Source organism: Melanostigma gelatinosum (genome assembly GCF_949748355.1).
Source record: "Melanostigma gelatinosum genome assembly, chromosome: 1".
Lineage (NCBI taxonomy): Eukaryota > Metazoa > Chordata > Actinopteri > Perciformes > Zoarcidae > Melanostigma > Melanostigma gelatinosum.
In genome coordinates this window covers 7,392,127-7,408,678 of record NC_136634.1, presented here as the reverse complement: position 1 = coordinate 7,408,678, position 16,552 = coordinate 7,392,127, and the positions used below count along the sequence as shown (strand labels likewise).

Sequence of the window (16,552 nt, the reverse complement as noted above, 5' to 3'; positions counted from 1 at the left end):
AACTTGGTTTTGCTCTCGGTACACTGTGGATAAGAACATTGACTGAGAGATTTTGAAAGAAGAAAAGGAAAAAAGGTGTGTTTGTATGTGTGTCCGCACCACCGGTCTGCAGACATGAGCATAGCAGAATTAATGTTTTGACTTCAAACCTGGCACTAAAAACTGGGCTGACACATTTAACACGGACTGTACCCTCACCAACTTACTGAACACACCACTGACAATCATTACTCCGTTATATGTTAATGAGTGTTTTGAACGGTCTGTCATAGTGGAGCGAGACACACAGCGGAAGGTACACACAGGTCAGTGCAATTGATAACCTATCCTGCTTTGACACTACCACTCTAATATATGATGGTGTGATACAGTCAATCACAGTGTTACTGACTTGATTACCAGGCAGCTCTCCCAGTCATGGGGGCTCATAAAGAGGTCAAGGTGCTGAGTCAGGATTTTACCAATTAACTGGGCCACTTTCGTTGAAGCCGCAGCATGCTAGGGTCACATCAGGGTTTACGACCAAAATGTCAAACAGTAACATCTGAGGCTAGAAAAACACAGACCTGGACTGGGGCATTTAGTTTCATATTTTTAATTTTAAAAGAAAACACGTCTTGCCTCTGTTATGCCATTAAAATATTTTGGGTTTAATTTGCCCCAGGTTTTGAGGTGTCAGTTTCTGAGATTCCGGCCACCACCCTAATACAATGAAAGACTTTTGGTGCTCAAGGAATAAAAAATAAATTTTAAAAAATCACTGTTTTCACTGTTCGTAAAGGCCTATTATCCTGAGAGCGTAGGTCTACTGCAGACTGTTTACAATGGGATCTATTATCGAGAGCAACAGGATCGTTTTTTAAATGTTTCCAACTGTGTGAACCTAATGATTTTCCCCTCCATTGTATTTAGCCTCTGTTGAGTTTCAAATTTTGTTAAAATTTTGTTGCCAGCAAATCTTTCAGGTTGAGTTTGACTTTGGTACACTTTGAAATGTGAATTCATGGTGACAGGCTAGCATTAGCATGTTCCCAGGTGGCTGGTGTGTTAGCAGTTAGCTGGCCAGTTAACCAACTCGTCATTATGTCAACAAGCTTTAAGCATCACTTATTTCACAAAGACGCAAGGATGAATTTTGCTGTGCCACGTTCTGTTGTGATCAGGTCTTTAAGACGGACAGATAAAAAGCCTATCTGCACGGCTAAATACCAATGCAGGTCGATAAAATACATGTTTGTTTGTGTTTTGTAATTTGGGTAATAAGCACATCCATTTGTGTAAGAATGACACAGTAGTGTGCATGTATACACCTACCACGATAACAAACTCATACCAATCATCTATAATCCTAAACATTAAAAAAATTCAATATTGAGACAAATAAATATTTTTTTGTTTTTACTTACTACTGACATGATTGTTAGGATGTAGTGCTCTAGGTTGCGTCCATGGTGGCGCACCATTTTGGCATCCGCCGTCACCATCAGCTCGACGTAGCGAGGGTAGGAGAGGAAGCGCTTGCGTCTGCGCGGGGCTTTGGGGTGTGTGCCGGTGGAGTTGTTGTCGTAAATGTGTTGATCATCTATGGTGGCTCTGAGAGAGTCCAGCTCCTCTCCCATACTCCATCGGCTCTCAAAAGCAACCGGCCTCTTGGAGTTCTCTGTTTCAAGAAAGAAAAATGCTGAGTGATGATGTGGAGAGGAACATATTCATTGGATTTAAAATAATGGTAATACAGGTGAACTGGACTATCAAAGAGTAAAATTCTTCCACACTGGACACCCGCTGCTTTATGTTATGAAGGCATTTCAGGAGAGAGCATGGTACATCTACAGTTAAAAGCCGAGGGTTTTAGCTTAGCTGAATTCCAATGACATAACAGAAGCATGCTGGACTTCTATGGCAAAGAAAACATCATAAATTGAATTATTGCAGTGGTCGGAAAACAGTTGTACCAAGAGACACGGGGTCAGTGGTGAGCTTTAAGAAGACGGGTTTTCAGGTCAGGCAATATTCCCGCCCTCTGCCTGAGTGTAAGCCTCACAAAAAAGAAAACCCCACGACGACATTTTACCGACTCACACAAGGGCTCGCCGAATCATCCCACCTCTCTGAGCCTGGAAACATTATCATCTAAAAATGAAGTTAAATGTGGACAACCATGATCAAAGTTAACATCGAATGCAGTATATATACAATGCCAGATTGAACCAATTCCCTTCATAGGCTGGCGGCGAAGAAAACTTTCAACACCAGCCTCATAAGAGGAAAAAAAAGAGAAAAGAAACATCAGCGATGTACTGTGGTACTGGTGTTCTCTCAGCTGTGTGGAGCGATAGATTCCTTTACCATGACGGAGTGAAGTTGAAAGAGGGAGACAGAGGCAGAGACACAGAACGCGTTAAGAGCATGTTTCATTGAGACAATCTGTTTCCGAAGACTGTAGCCTTTTGAAAGAGTTTGGAAGAGCCACAAGTAGAGCAGGGGAACAAGAGAGGGGATTTCTGGTCTCCGTGCAGGCAAGCTCCAAATTGATGAAAAAAAAATAAAAAGAAGGTAATTTTGTTTGGGACAAATAGCTGCAGCATGTTCTGTTACTGACCAGCAAATCAACCCATGCTGAACAAGTCAGTCACGGAAAAACCTCTTCAACATCATCAGTAAAGTTAATGACGAGCACATCAAAAATCATCTGCATATTCTGAACATCAAAATATTTCAACCGCATTCAATAATTTATTAGCATTGGAAGGATTTCAACAGCAGTTTTGGGTTGTAACAGGCCATCTGAGGACTAAGTATTTGCACACAGGCTATTGTGCTGTCCAGATTTGCAGCAGCGCATTGCCATATGTCATGCGGTGTGAAAAAAGACTGCTTGCAGCAGTTGCTCGGTTAGAAGGATTTAAGCAGCTACCCGACAGCGCGATGGATAAATGTAGCAGGAGTGAATAGTAAATCATGCAAAAAGACAGACACGACAGCTGGAACGCCACAATCTAAGAGTTCTTTGACAAGTTCCTCCTATTCCTAAAATGCATTACTGCAATGTTTGCAAAAATGGGGGGCCCATTTTTCACATCCATCATTATCCACACATTGAAACTTGTATTTATGTGGCCCAAATGTCTGCAGTGCACATGTCTGCACTCCACATGTCAACAGTCATAGCATTCTGCAGTGTTTTTTGTTGCTTTTTCTGAAAACATGCATACTTATGGGAATGAACAATTTTGTGAAATGAATGAAACATAAAATGACATTTAGTCTCAGTAATTTTATGATTGCCAGTGTTTACGAGCCAAGCATAGTTTGGAGTCCGTCATCCTAAACAACCTCCTCAACTTGCGATAACCCGGTTGTGGTGAAGAGTTCTATTGTCTTCTGTACACTCAATCTTTCCAGACACAGAGAGAGATTGTGTACAACTGTTAGGTCTGAGCACTCCGAGATTATTCAAGAGATGCCCCCAGTGGGCACGCGAGGAGGAGCGTGACTCCCTGGCACAAAGGCACACAGCTCTTGCTGCCGTGAGGCCCAGCCCCACGCCAGTGCCAGCATCCAAGTCAGCGCCAAGACTCAGTCAGTGCACACAGCCCGGGCAGCTGGGCCAGGACAGAGCTTTGTATTTTCCAGGAAAAATCTCTCCGAGGCCAAACCCACTACACTAAACCCCTTAAACAGACTCATCACTGCAGACAGTCTGACATCAAAGGGATTATCAAAGCACAGAAGAGCATCTACATCAACAGAAATTGGTGTTAAATCTCAGAGCAAGCGAGTGTGAGATGAAAAAAGAGAAGAAGAAGAAGAAGAGGAGGAGTAAAAAATATAGTCCCTATTATAATAGCCTTTGAATCAGTGCAGATTAGCCACACACAGCCTTTCCCAAATCGCCTTAGGTTCAAATCCCCCTCTCACTAGGTAGTGAGCTGCTACTTACACCATGAGAAGACAGGGGTGACTGCCCTGACCTGCCGGACACGCAGAGACGTCACATCCTCCTCAGGTCATTGGGCCATCAAATCAGCATCAACTACACATCCGCATCTCTGTATTTTACGTGTTGGTAATTGATTACCGAACATCAAAATGTGAGATTCATTTTTACACCACCAAAAGTCTCCCAACCGCGAGCTTATAAAGCCGAGCTCCAGCGGTTCTTCATAACAGAGAACAATAAAAGGAGCCGAGATGAGTGTAAGCATTTATAAATGTTGTCATTTAATAGGCTCCATATGCACATCGCTGAAAAAGACCAGCATCACACTCTTCTGCTCCAACGCCTACTTGACTTGTAAACTTTCAAAGCTATTTTTATGACTGTGCCAAAAGACAATCAAACACAATGCATATAACAATGTTTATCTATTCACTCAATAATATGTTTAATTGCACCGCAGGTAACCCGCACATTAGGACTGAGCACTTTCATACATATTTCAAGACTCCCGCATGGTTTCAATTCTTACATCTGTTTACACTTATTTACTTTCATTCATAAACATTTCATTAAGTATGAAAGCATTTTTGATGCTTGAATTTGCACTTTCTGTTTGAGCCCATTCATGTACACCCAGCCTGTCCTGAAGGATCTCATTGAGATTTCAATCTAGATCAAAGAGTTGCTCTTTGACTCTCCTTCAGCTCTCTGTCAAAAGTATCAATGCCAAGAACCCAACAATGGGGAACACACGTTTCATTGTTGAACTAATTAACATTCTTTTACAATGGCCCGCTGGGAGTTAAAGCGCCCTTTTCCCCGGGTGCCAATTAAATGGACAGTATACCTTACATTGAGTATAGGTACTGCCCTGGTTCTATACGAGGTCATACACTCTGGTTACTGACAGTACAACTCAAGGGGGGAAACATGTTGAAACTCCTGTAGACAGAGGCACAATTAAGTGCAATTCTGTGGCGAGACGGAGAGAAACAAAGGCAGCTAATTGTTGTTGCTGAAGAAGGCTTTTAAAGTGAAGTGGCATGGCTTTTGACCTCATTGGGAGACGGTGGGCTGTGTACACCAACAGTGCTTTCAGAGTTCAGTTGTTATTTTCAGTTCAGAGACATGCTGAAGACAGCACGGTTGTGAGCTGAAGAATGTGTTTGGAGTAGCAGACCTCCTCTGAGGAGACAAAACACTACTTATGGATGTGGAATCCTAATGATGGGCAGGGGCCTGGAGTGTTTTCATTTGGCAGACTCAAACTGAGAGTTTCTGACTCTCGGATTTAACAGATTGTAGATTACATGACTACATGATGGATGGCTGAGAGACCAACATCCACCAACATCCAGAATCGTCAAGGACTGCTGTTTTAATAACAGTGCATTTTTAAAAATGGGTCTGCATCAAACACAAAAAGCCATCGCAACAAACATACAAACAGGGCTGAAGTGTTCCCGTCTAGATTGGAGGTAAGTGAATGGAATTTTTTAAAAGGACATTAAATGTGAGTACTTGACTGCCGACGTGATTTTCGGCTATTTTAAAAACTGAGCTCCTTATTTCTCGTCATTATTTATCGCAAAAGGAATCCGCTTTAGGATTTATGGTTTATGGTGTAAAGTTATGGTGAGAGGCTTTCGAAAACCACAGCACCATAAAACCAACAATTAACATAGCACCTGACTTTGCCGTCTAACGAGAACACAAAGAGGGGCACTTAAAGAACAATTATTTTCTTAAGTTTGGCCGTCATTCATGTCAGTAATAATAGCATTGCACTCATCGACTCCTGGGAACAGCACCGCTCAGTCAGACAAAATTAACTTTGTAGTAGCGATGTCGCCGTGCTACCAGATCTCAGAAATGACGGAGGTGAGTATGTTATCAGAGAAGGGATGGACATAACTGTGAAAATAAACCCAGAGTTGAATTACCAGCAAACCAGAATCCATACAAGAAGAACTTACAAATATTTTAAACAGTTTCAAAGAAAAGTATTTCCCCAAAAACTATTCAATACCCTGAAAGAAAAAGTTATGCCTTGACAAAATCAAAGCATGTCTGCAGTTTTGAGTGCTTTCTGGCTTCTCAGATGATAAACAGCAAGAGCCACAGGCGATGACACTGATGTTTCACTGGCCAGCTCCAGGCACTGCCTCTCCCCAGTCCACCTCAGTGGGAAACTGTCGCTCATCTGTCACCCCCTCTCACCTCTGAACGTCACCCATGCCACCATGTCACTGTCACTCGAGTTGTTCTTGCCATCCCAATCAGCCCCCATCTGTTAAGAATGGCCAGACAGTAGACAGTGGCAGAAAATAGCCCCAGCTGGAATCTGTCACGGGAACTCCCGAGACAACACAACGCATTGGGTTCAATGGGGTTGAGGCCTCGGGGCAGGCAGACACATGGCAGCTATTAAAGTTATAGACTGTCTGTAGTTGCCCAGCCTTGTCCAGAGTATCTGTTATCTTAAAATATGATGCCAATGAGTGCAATGGGCCATATTATTAGCTCCTGATGCAGTCTCGTGAAATTTGAGGCAACGATGGAACAAAGCATCATGCCTGATGAGAAAACTTGCACATTACTCAAAACGAACACACATGTTGGCTCAAGACTCCCAGTCAGTGTATGGGAGAACCCATTTTTCAACTCATTTGACAACTAGGACTAACATTATCAGCTTGCTGTTCCAAAACGTACTTTATGTCCATTCAGAAGGACAATCAAAAGACAAAAGAAATTCATATTTTTTCTTTTCTATGTAGGTCAAAGGAAAAACAGTGGGTGAGAAAGCTACTTTAGAGAAGCAGGTGTAAAAGAAGAAAAGCAGGCAGTGGGAGTTGAGGAAAAGGCCGGGGCCTCTGCCAAGCTCTGCAGCAAAACCGGCAGGCACATTTAGCGCTGGCCAGGAGTGCTCAAACACATGAAGAAAGAAGCTCATTTCTCCATCCCGCTGGACTGATTTGCTCCCAAATCAGCGGGACTCTTCGTCCACTGACACACATGCAAACCACATCTATGGATGCACACAATCGGGCAAAAACGAACTTTGTTTTCACGGCAACAATAGGTACTTCCTGGAATGGGGGAGGTTCAGTCTGTCCAGGGGGCATGGGGGCACAAAGCAACCCTAAGCCTTTTGGAGCCATCTGACATTCAGAAGCTCACCATCTAAAGCCAGACCCCTGAAGGTGAAGAGAGGTTGTCCGAATGATCTGCACCCGTCCATCACTCCCTGACCGGGCCACCTTCCCTGACCCTTGTCAAGAGCCGGAGCTAAGAGGAAAACAAAGAGCTTAACGCATACATAGTTGCAAGTGAGGCCCAGCAAAGTCCAGTAACCACGCACCTCTCGGAGGGGAAAAACTCAAGGCCACATCCCCCCGTCCAGTGAGTGACTCCAAACAAAGAGGGAAGTGAGGTCACAACCAACAAGTGCTTCCATTGACATACATGAAAGCGCAAAGGGAGAGCGGGCAGCGATTCAAGTCGGCTAGTTCAAACCCCAGGCGGGGGAGGGCATTTTCCATGCAAATGAACCCATTGACCAAAAACCTGATGCTGGCATTTGAACTACCATGTATACACAGTGGGCACCAAGGGGGGGAAGCCCATACAATGATTGTGTTGAGGGTCAGGGGGGCACAGATGCCATGTGTGCCAAGTATTCCCGCATCAAAGCCAATCACGTAGCTGTCCCAGCTGCCCTCAGTCAGCCATCAAGAAATCGGGTGACGCGCTAGGGAGCCAAACACTGGAACATTGGTGTTTGGGTTTACGGCTGGCAGCGTTTGCTGTCAAGCTGTCTGTATTCAATTCACTATCTCTAATTCAGACAAAATATGACACCCCACGACTTTAGACACGCAGCCAGCGACTGAGAGAAAGAGATACCTCCGTCTAATGCCTGTCTTCACATGGATTTTAAGAGAGCAAAGGGAAGAAACGGAGCGGGAAGAATCTGCCCCTATCTGTAGCAACCCTCATCCCCGTGGCTATCTATATCGAAGGACGACGCAAGGATTCACATGCAAGCTCAGAGACAGATACCCCGTAGAATGTGTCATTAAAGGTCGGAGCGGTGTTGTGATTTGAGCCCAGTAAGCTTTTTTTCCCCGGGGGCTTTGAAAAGCCAGAATCAGGCACAACAAGGCACTCTGTGAATTTAAAACATTAATCACCCACTCGACAGCTATCTACACTAGAGATATTCTAAACAGCGGGGAAGCCACCCAGGTTGGCTGACACAGACAGAAGACTGATACAGTTGAAATGTCAGTCAGTGAGATCAAACTAAATGCTCCTGTTGTTCAGGTGCTTTGAGTTACTCTCACATTTTACGTTTCTTTGGAAACGTTGCATTTAAATCATATATTAAACTCACATGCATTTAACTGCACATAAGAATAAATGAACACACACAGTGGTATATCGTCATGGTCATGACTGCTGAAATAACAAAACCTAATTTTCCTTCAAGGTAACACTTTAAAAGCTCTTACCGTTGCACTTCTGTTGCTGACACTTCACAGGTAGTGACGGCACATGTAGGAAAAAGTCTTTGTTCGTGTCAGAGATGACAAGCGCAGAGTTAACAAAACAAAAGCTCCTCGTCTTTGAATTCATGTGGAAACATAGCCTTCCTCTCCTTTCAACGCGAGGTGTGAAGGGACTGTACAAACTCTGGAAAGTTGTACTGCCTCGATAGATACAGAAGTCCCATTTATTGTTCTGGCACCGTCTGTAGAGCATTAAGACTGAAGTATGACACATCATGAGGGAAAAGCTTATCTCACCAGAGGTATCTGGCTGGTGATATACATTCTGTTTCCTGGAGGGCTGCTTGATAAAACACAGCTTGTTTCATCTTTGTCGTGTTCAAAAAGATGTTTTTTTCTTTTGCATAGAGAAAGGCGGATGAAGAATAATAATCAACACAGTGACTAAAGAGGCAAAACAATGTCTATACAGAGGGAAAGCGCTGCCTGGCTTGCAGATTAGCAGGTGATGTTGGCAATTCAGCACTTCCATCTGTTTGGATCAACTGTGATAGTTAGCATGTTTCAGGAATAGAAGGCCCATAAAGTTTTGTTCTGTTTTAAGGGCACAGTTAAAGACATTCTGCTGCTTAGAGATCTATTCCCCTGCTAACAAGGATTCTACTTGTTGGTACGGTGTTTCTCTAAACTTCTTTCTCTCTCAGCAACTGGGCTGTGGTTGGGAGCCCCATACGTAGACACTGATTTAGTCTGACGCATAACATAAGGAACAGAAAAAAAAAGTACAGACATGGTGTAGATTGGAGACAAGAGAAAGGAACTACGGAGACTGTAGCCCACCGAGCAGAATGTGTGCTACATGTTATCTCAAACACATTTAACACATTTTAAAATTCAAAGCCAAGAACAGGAGCATCCACTATGAGTGTTTTGCAAGCAGAACAACACGTGCCAAACCAGTGTTTACATCCAGCCGGCTAGTAGCAGCGTGTACTGCACTCCTTCCCATAAAAAGACAGGACAGGCCTGTTAGTCTTGGCTTAGTGTGGCCTTCAAAGAGCACATTTATCACCGCATCTGGAGAGGGGCCTATCTGATAAAGCGGAGGAGCTGCAGCCTGGGACACCTCACCGTCCTCGCCTGGCCCTACTGGATATTTTAATCCTGCTGCTTGTTGTTTACCTGCAGCCCTTTGAGCCAGCCCTACAGGTGTCTGATCTATGTATGCATCGTCCTCCCTACTATGTCCAGCTGTACACTGAATCCCCTTCCCACAAGGAGTATACTGGCTCATAGTTGAGGTTATGTGTTGAAAAGTCTCATATACTGTTAAGTAGATGAAGGATAACTGGCTAAGACGTAAACTAACTGAATGATGCATATAGATTTCCTTGGGAGATTCAGTCAGGGTCATTCACCGCGCCTCCACTCTCAGTTCTTAAGGGAGAGTATGTTTAAAAGTGCCTCAGAGTGGGGGCTGAGAGACCCTCCAGATTTCTCAGTCTCTGTTTACCACACACAGACTGAGAGAGTGAAAGGGCAAAGCATAATAAGGAGGTATTGACCTCGCCCATCAGGTCAGTCCAAGTTCTTTAAACCGCCGCCACGCACAATAGCCACCACCATGCGACAATGGCGGGGTTCAGACAACAAGCAAATCAAGTGGGCTGCACATAAAAGACTTATTGCATCACGCCACAAAGGCCTCCCATGGAGCTCCCTGCGAGGAGGACTCTAAGGCCTTCCATCGCGGTGAACTCCACTCGGTCACCCTGCTTTCTCTAGAGGGCCTCTCCACCACCCAAAGGCCTCAGACATAAACATTCAAATGAAATTGGGGGAACTTTTTAAGCAGCCTCCCATGCGGAAAACCTCTCCAGTTCTTTTCATCGCAACTGCAACCTGAAATGTAATTATTCCTTCCCTCTGAGCTGCTGCCACAGGCCCGGGATTCAATACTTCAGCAGAACGTGAGTGGAAACACCAGGCAGTGTTGGAGCGCATTTTGCTTAATTAAGTTTTCTATAACGCTCCTTTATCAAAGCTGAAACCTTTTGGGTATCCCGCAAGCCAAAGACCGTGACTGGGTATAATTTCCTTTTTAGGGCCGTGTTTATTGCAATGGCTCAGAAAGTTAATGCAGCTCATCAGAAGGTACAGTAAGTGTCTGTGGGTGACAGTCAGACAGACAGTGGTTACAGGCAGTATAGTTAGGCAGTCTGTAGTCTGTTACCTGAGGCAGCACAGGGCTCTGTGTTGTTGTCAGTATGCGAGATGTTCCTCTTCCTCTCGTGCCGATAGACAAGATGAGGTTTGTTGTGCTCTTCGTCATATTCCTCCCCCACAGCGTTTAAAAGAGGCTCCAAGAAGTATTCGCCATGTTGTGTCGTAAATGTTCCAATCTAGAGCAGAAAAAAGGGATGTCATTGACTGCTTTGGTATGAAGCATGCTCTTGCATATGTGCACGCTGCACTGTGTGTGTGTGTAGATTTCGTTTACAGATTAGGGCATAGTTTCATTCAAAGAGGTTGCGCTTTAATTGCAGTCCTTCTGTGTAGCCCTTGGGTACCAGTGAGCACATTATTTCCATGCTCTTTTTTTTTTTTTGACGGGTGCACGTGGAAAGAACACGCTGACTCACAAAAAGGTCCGAGAATATCTACAACAGCTCAGTATCGGTCATTGTTGAAATTGTAACCATGAGAACACCCAATCGTGTGACATTCAAAACCTTTTATACGTTTATCAATACATAAGCAAGTCGTTATGAGTCAGTAAACCATTTTACACTTTCATGCGCGGGCTATTAAGAGTGCTTGTTCTGGCTGTGAAAATGCATTTCCCCTCACGACCTGACACTGGGACGAGTGACATCGTCATACATGGACAGAGCTGCTGACAGAGGAATGCTAATATTGATTTGGCAGCTCAGTCCCTCACAAAGTTTCTTAGCTCACTCCGCCATGAGGCACAATGGTGTTTGTATGGTAATTTCATGCGCACACTTAAACAGGATATTGGACACTGGAATGTTATCTTTAAGGCAGCATTATTGCGTAACCATCCCCAAGAGTGATGGACGCCTGACAATGGAAAACGAATCGGATATGGAAAACATGTAGAAACTGTATGTGTACCTTTCCGCGCCACCTTTCAAAGGGTGAAGGATTAGCTGGCTTGCACGTATGCAACGTACTTCCTCAAAAGCGCTACAGGCCTTGAGTGCGACATGTGTGCAGTGCTGCAGTGTAATAAGCTTGTGAAAACAAGACACAGGATAGGAACAACCACACTCAGCGCCTCAATGTTTCTTATGTACTCCTACTCCAGCTCTCCTGCAATATTATTATTTCTTCAGTTCTGACAGGCCAGTGTAATAAGTATTGACAGAATCCAGTTAGGGTGTGTGTTTGCTGTTTTGTGAGGCAAGGCGGCATGGTGTTTGCACAAAAATGTCGGTACTTTGTCATTAAATGATGCAGAATGACAAACTAACATTTGCAGTGCTCTAAATGTAATGAGTGATTCAAACTGTGTAACAACTGGAAGATGTTTACCTGTATCTTGTAAATCACTCTCTATGGCAAGTTAACTTTAATTAGACGATTATGGTTGAGCCTCTCTAAAGTTCTCATGTGGTGTTAATGGAAGGCTGAACAGACAAATGCTCTGTTTAGTCAATGGAGGGGGCAGAGTTTCAGGGTTTCCCAGCATTAGCTCAGCAGCAAATCTGGCAAAAAGTTTGGACAGACACAATGGTTGCTGTTCAGTAGCGGGTGCTGAACTGGACCTTACAGCTGAGAGACTCCTATTTGAAGCGAGGTCACCACCATGACATGGATGAAATGGTGTTGGCACACATCTGTTTTTATCAAAAGCCCCTCAACCACCGCCTCCCTCCCCGATGCCCCCCTGGGGACGGCTTTGAGCAACGCTAGACAAAAGGGGAACCTGCTTTTTCTAGAGTGACCCCTTTGTTTTAGGGCTTAATTATTCCTTAATGACCTCAACCCAACAAAATGTGCAAGGCCATCAAGCCCCAGTGATCAGATACGGACGCATTTATGACCCTATAGCCTCTGGTGCTGTCTCCATTGTCCTGTCATCCTCAATGAGTGATGATGCGGATAAGCAACAAAGATTGCTTGAAAAAGGATGCAAACATGTTTGGATAAGCGAGTCATACATCAAAGTTGGGCAGAGGGGCAATTAAAGGCGTATTACCCTGATAATTCCAGCATACCTCATGCCTTAAATTGTTATATAAACATGAAAAAACACTTAATGTGGTTTGGTGGTGGTCTCTGTTCTCCAAAGCTACACTGAATGGGAGTTAACCCCCACTAGCATGGAGTACAATCACTGAATGCATTGTGAATGTACTAGATCAACATGCTATCCTGGTACTGTACACAGTGCACCTAAAATAAGGATTATGTCACTGATAGGGGGTGTGGCAGAGAGGGAGACTCCAAGGCTATGGTCCTCCTGGCTGTGTTGCTGAGTTCAGCCAAACACCCCCCAACCACGCAGAGTCCATGCCAGGATCCGGCTGGCTGAGGTCAACCCCCTGCCCCTGGACCAGCAACCTTATGTGACCCATGAAGTCATCCCCTTCAACACTTCTCAGATTCTCTCACACAGGAGTTTGCAAACTAAATGACTTCAGGATCCTCAAATGGTATAATGGGGCTGTAAACTCATTATTACCCAATAACTCTATTACAGCCCCATAACATCTAAACGATGTCTGATGAAGGGCAATTTAAAAAGCAAACAGCTGCTTTCGACTGATTAATAATGTCTGCAGCTTGGGGCCGCAACTGATCAGATCTTTCCCATCAATCAATCAATCAATTAGCTTGTGCTTTTAGACCAACAGTCTCTAATACAAAGGTATTCAACTTAGAGGGATATGAAAACTGAGAAAAGCACCAAGTCGGCACATTTGGAAAACCGGAACCAGCATATGTTTGGCGTTTAAGATGGAAATATCCATCGACCAACGAATCAATTAACTGGCCACTAGTTGTAGCGTGTCTGCTGTTATTGCTGTTTTGTTTTTTGTTCAGGGTTAGAGGTTTCATGTAGCAGAAAATAAGTGGTTGATAAAGTAAAAGCACAGCCATGACACCAAATAGCTATTTGCTGCACATACGTAGATTCAATTCAAATTCTACTGCCCCATATGTCAGTCAAAGAGCAGCAACCACAGCTCAAGCTGATCAGGGATTTTGCTCAAGGGCACTTCAGTAGAGTGGAGTCTTGTTGTCACATCAACCCCAGTCTCTAACATCACAACACCACCACCCTGATGCCCAGACAGCACTGTGCCCTTCAGCAGCATCTCCCCACAGGCAACGAGATGCAGAGCTGTGCGCTCTCCTCATCCGTGACGTTTGTCCAGTAACACTTGCTCTTGTTACACTCCCAGACACACACTTCCCTTTTGCTGCGGGTTATGGGGGACATGCATGGATGGAGGCCTGTCAGCATCAAAATAATAAAAAAATGTTCAAGCTTGTGAAATACTCACAAGGCCAGTGCACAGGCTGAAGACGGCAGGGTACTCGCTCTTGGCGTTGACTTGTCCGCGGAAGAAGCAGTGGCGCATATCGCTCTGGTCATGGAAGTGGGAGTCCGTGTCGTTGCTCTGTTCCGCTCCCAAGTGTGCCACTGTGTACGAGGGGGCGATGAAGCCGGATTCTGCGGTCAGATTGAGGTGAAAGCGGTCCCCGAACGCGTCAATCCTGTAGTGAACCCGTAAACCCGAGAGGTCGTCATTTAAACTTCTCCGTCTCCGTCTGTAGTGCAACTTATGGGGGAATGATTCTCCGAAGTCATTGACGCGGAGCGGGGTGATGATTTCATACGATGACAGCTGCTTGATTAAGCTTTCTGCAAAAGAAAAAAAAAGCAAAGAGAGAAAGTAGAGGCATCAATGTAACGCGCGCTGACAAGCCCCCCAAACCTTTGCACCATGCACCGTTCCCAATTACCGCAGATTACTCTTGAAACATCTTCTACACGAGAACTTCACCGCACTCATAAAATCACAGCTAAAACACTACCTTGTTTGGGATGCAATCGGTGTTGCAAAGTGTCCCGGACGAGCGCTGACAGATGACACATTAGTCCAACCAGCCAGATTGCAAACTGCATGATTTCCTCCGCGAAGGAACCCCTGGCTGTCGTCTCCAAGGCAAGTACCCTCTGTCTCTCCCGAGCGGCTCCCCCTCTCCCTCTCCCTCTCCCTCTCCCTTTCCCCCGGCTTGTCAGCAACAGGTCGCGGGATCCGCGGAGGCTCTCTGCAGCGCAAGTCTTGCAAAGTGCACTGGCCTCATCGCATTGCTAAAACGTGCATCCACTGCCCACTGTAAACGCGAACTATTTATGACACATTCATCCCCCCCCCTCCCCCCCCCCCCCTGACGATAAACGAAATTGCTGCCTAATGTAAAAATGCAGTCTACACTGCAAGGAGGGATCAGTGCCAAGTACGCTTTCCCTTAGCCATCCCTTGAACACCCCGTGCACCCTAAGCGCTCTCAAACCGCGAAGCAACGCCCCTACAGGCTGCCGAGCCAATGGTGAGTGCGCCTCGACCACCACACATGGGGCAGGCTCGAGTGCTGCAGTGTTGGAAAAAGCCTGGAAATAAAATGTACCAGCCAACATCTTGAAGTCTGGGTTTTAGGTTTGTCCTGAATCGTGCTTATTGCTGATACAAACTATCCAAGGAAGGAGGTTGTATTCAATATTACTGCAGTTATTTTATTTCATAATCTCTTATGATGAAATGAATAATATTGCCATGTTTAGCTAATATTATAAAGACTTGACAATAGACTGTATCACTCGAACGATATACTGGCCGAGCCGATATTGGCTGCTTGTCGTTGGTAATACCTGTGAGGGCTAAATGGCAACAGGCAAGTTACAAGAAACTGCAGCAGATTTTTTAAGTCCGACATACTGATATTAGCATCATCCTCAAAAAATCCAGCATTAGTCATGCTATAATAGACTGCATATAATAACACCTTTATTTTCTGTTTTCTCGAGCTTTTGTCGAAACTGCCAGAGAAGTATTTATTCACGCTGATGATCATTTTGTCCATGGGCAGGACAGACATGTGTCCACCCAATAGGTGGACAAATACATACAAACACCCTTCAGATCAGCGTACGGGCCGAGTCACGGTGTTATTGTTGGCACTGTTTGTGTATCAAGAGGGGTAGACGCTTAATGTAAAGAGCTTCATAAAGGAAAGACTATAACTTGAGGGTTGAAGAATTGAATTGCACAAGTGAACCGATGAAACTGGGAACTGTTTAGCAGCTTCTTACATCCTTATCTCTCGTGGTATGATAGTCTCAAGACAGGCTACACCAATATGAGTGTAATTGTACCATTATGCGTTGCTGCAGTGTTAATATAATGCAAACTGACCAGAGTCACTTCAACCAATTGTGTTTTGAGTTTGAGTTTTAACTGTGTTGTACGTTAATATATTGTTTAGCCGACTATGACTGTATCCACAGTGGTATAAAGTTATAACTCATGGGGAAAATAATTCGGCAAAGCACAAAATAATTCGCACAGTGCATCATAAGCCATTCTTCACTGTCATCATGTTGGAGGAAGCTCGACTTCCTTGGCCACGATGTGGTCAGCTTCTCGTTAATCATTTGGGCACGTAAAGTCTTCCACAAAGTTGATGGACGTGTGAAAGGGGTCTTGCTTTTCACGTCCTTTGAAGACTAATGTCACAGCATTGTGAGTGATTCGACTCGGTGGGCTCACCGGAAACACTTTTGGATCCTGTAAGCTCTTTCTTTGACACAAAACATCGAGTCTCCTAGTCATGGCTATTACTTTTTAAAAGTCTCTCACTCACTCGTCTCTTTTTCTCTCTCTCTCTCTCTGAACTCAGTGCTGTCATGGACACATTTCAGCTAAAATCACAGTGTGCTCAGTGCTTGCCCAAACGCTGGTTTGCCAAATCAATTTTATTGCGTTTTTGCTGAATATCAGATATGACCCTGTCATCACTGCACACATGCTGGAGTTGCAGCAAAAATATATAAAAC

General features: G+C 44.5%; 1 protein-coding gene across 1 annotated transcript in view; it reads right to left on the bottom strand.

Moving 5' to 3' along the window:
- Positions 1-14,723, bottom strand: part of LOC306779825 (A disintegrin and metalloproteinase with thrombospondin motifs 20) — a 73,447-nt gene extending 58,724 nt beyond the window's left edge. Inside the window, exons 1-4 of the mRNA XM_079271848.1 lie at positions 14,530-14,723; positions 13,995-14,356; positions 10,691-10,859; positions 1,407-1,660 (exon numbers count right to left, since the gene is read on the bottom strand). Coding sequence (XP_079127974.1) covers positions 1,407-1,660; positions 10,691-10,859; positions 13,995-14,356; positions 14,530-14,620 — 876 coding nt within the window. The 5' untranslated portion in view covers positions 14,621-14,723. The remainder of the gene's footprint in view (positions 1-1,406; positions 1,661-10,690; positions 10,860-13,994; positions 14,357-14,529) is intronic.
- Positions 14,724-16,552: the final 1,829 nt, after the last annotated feature.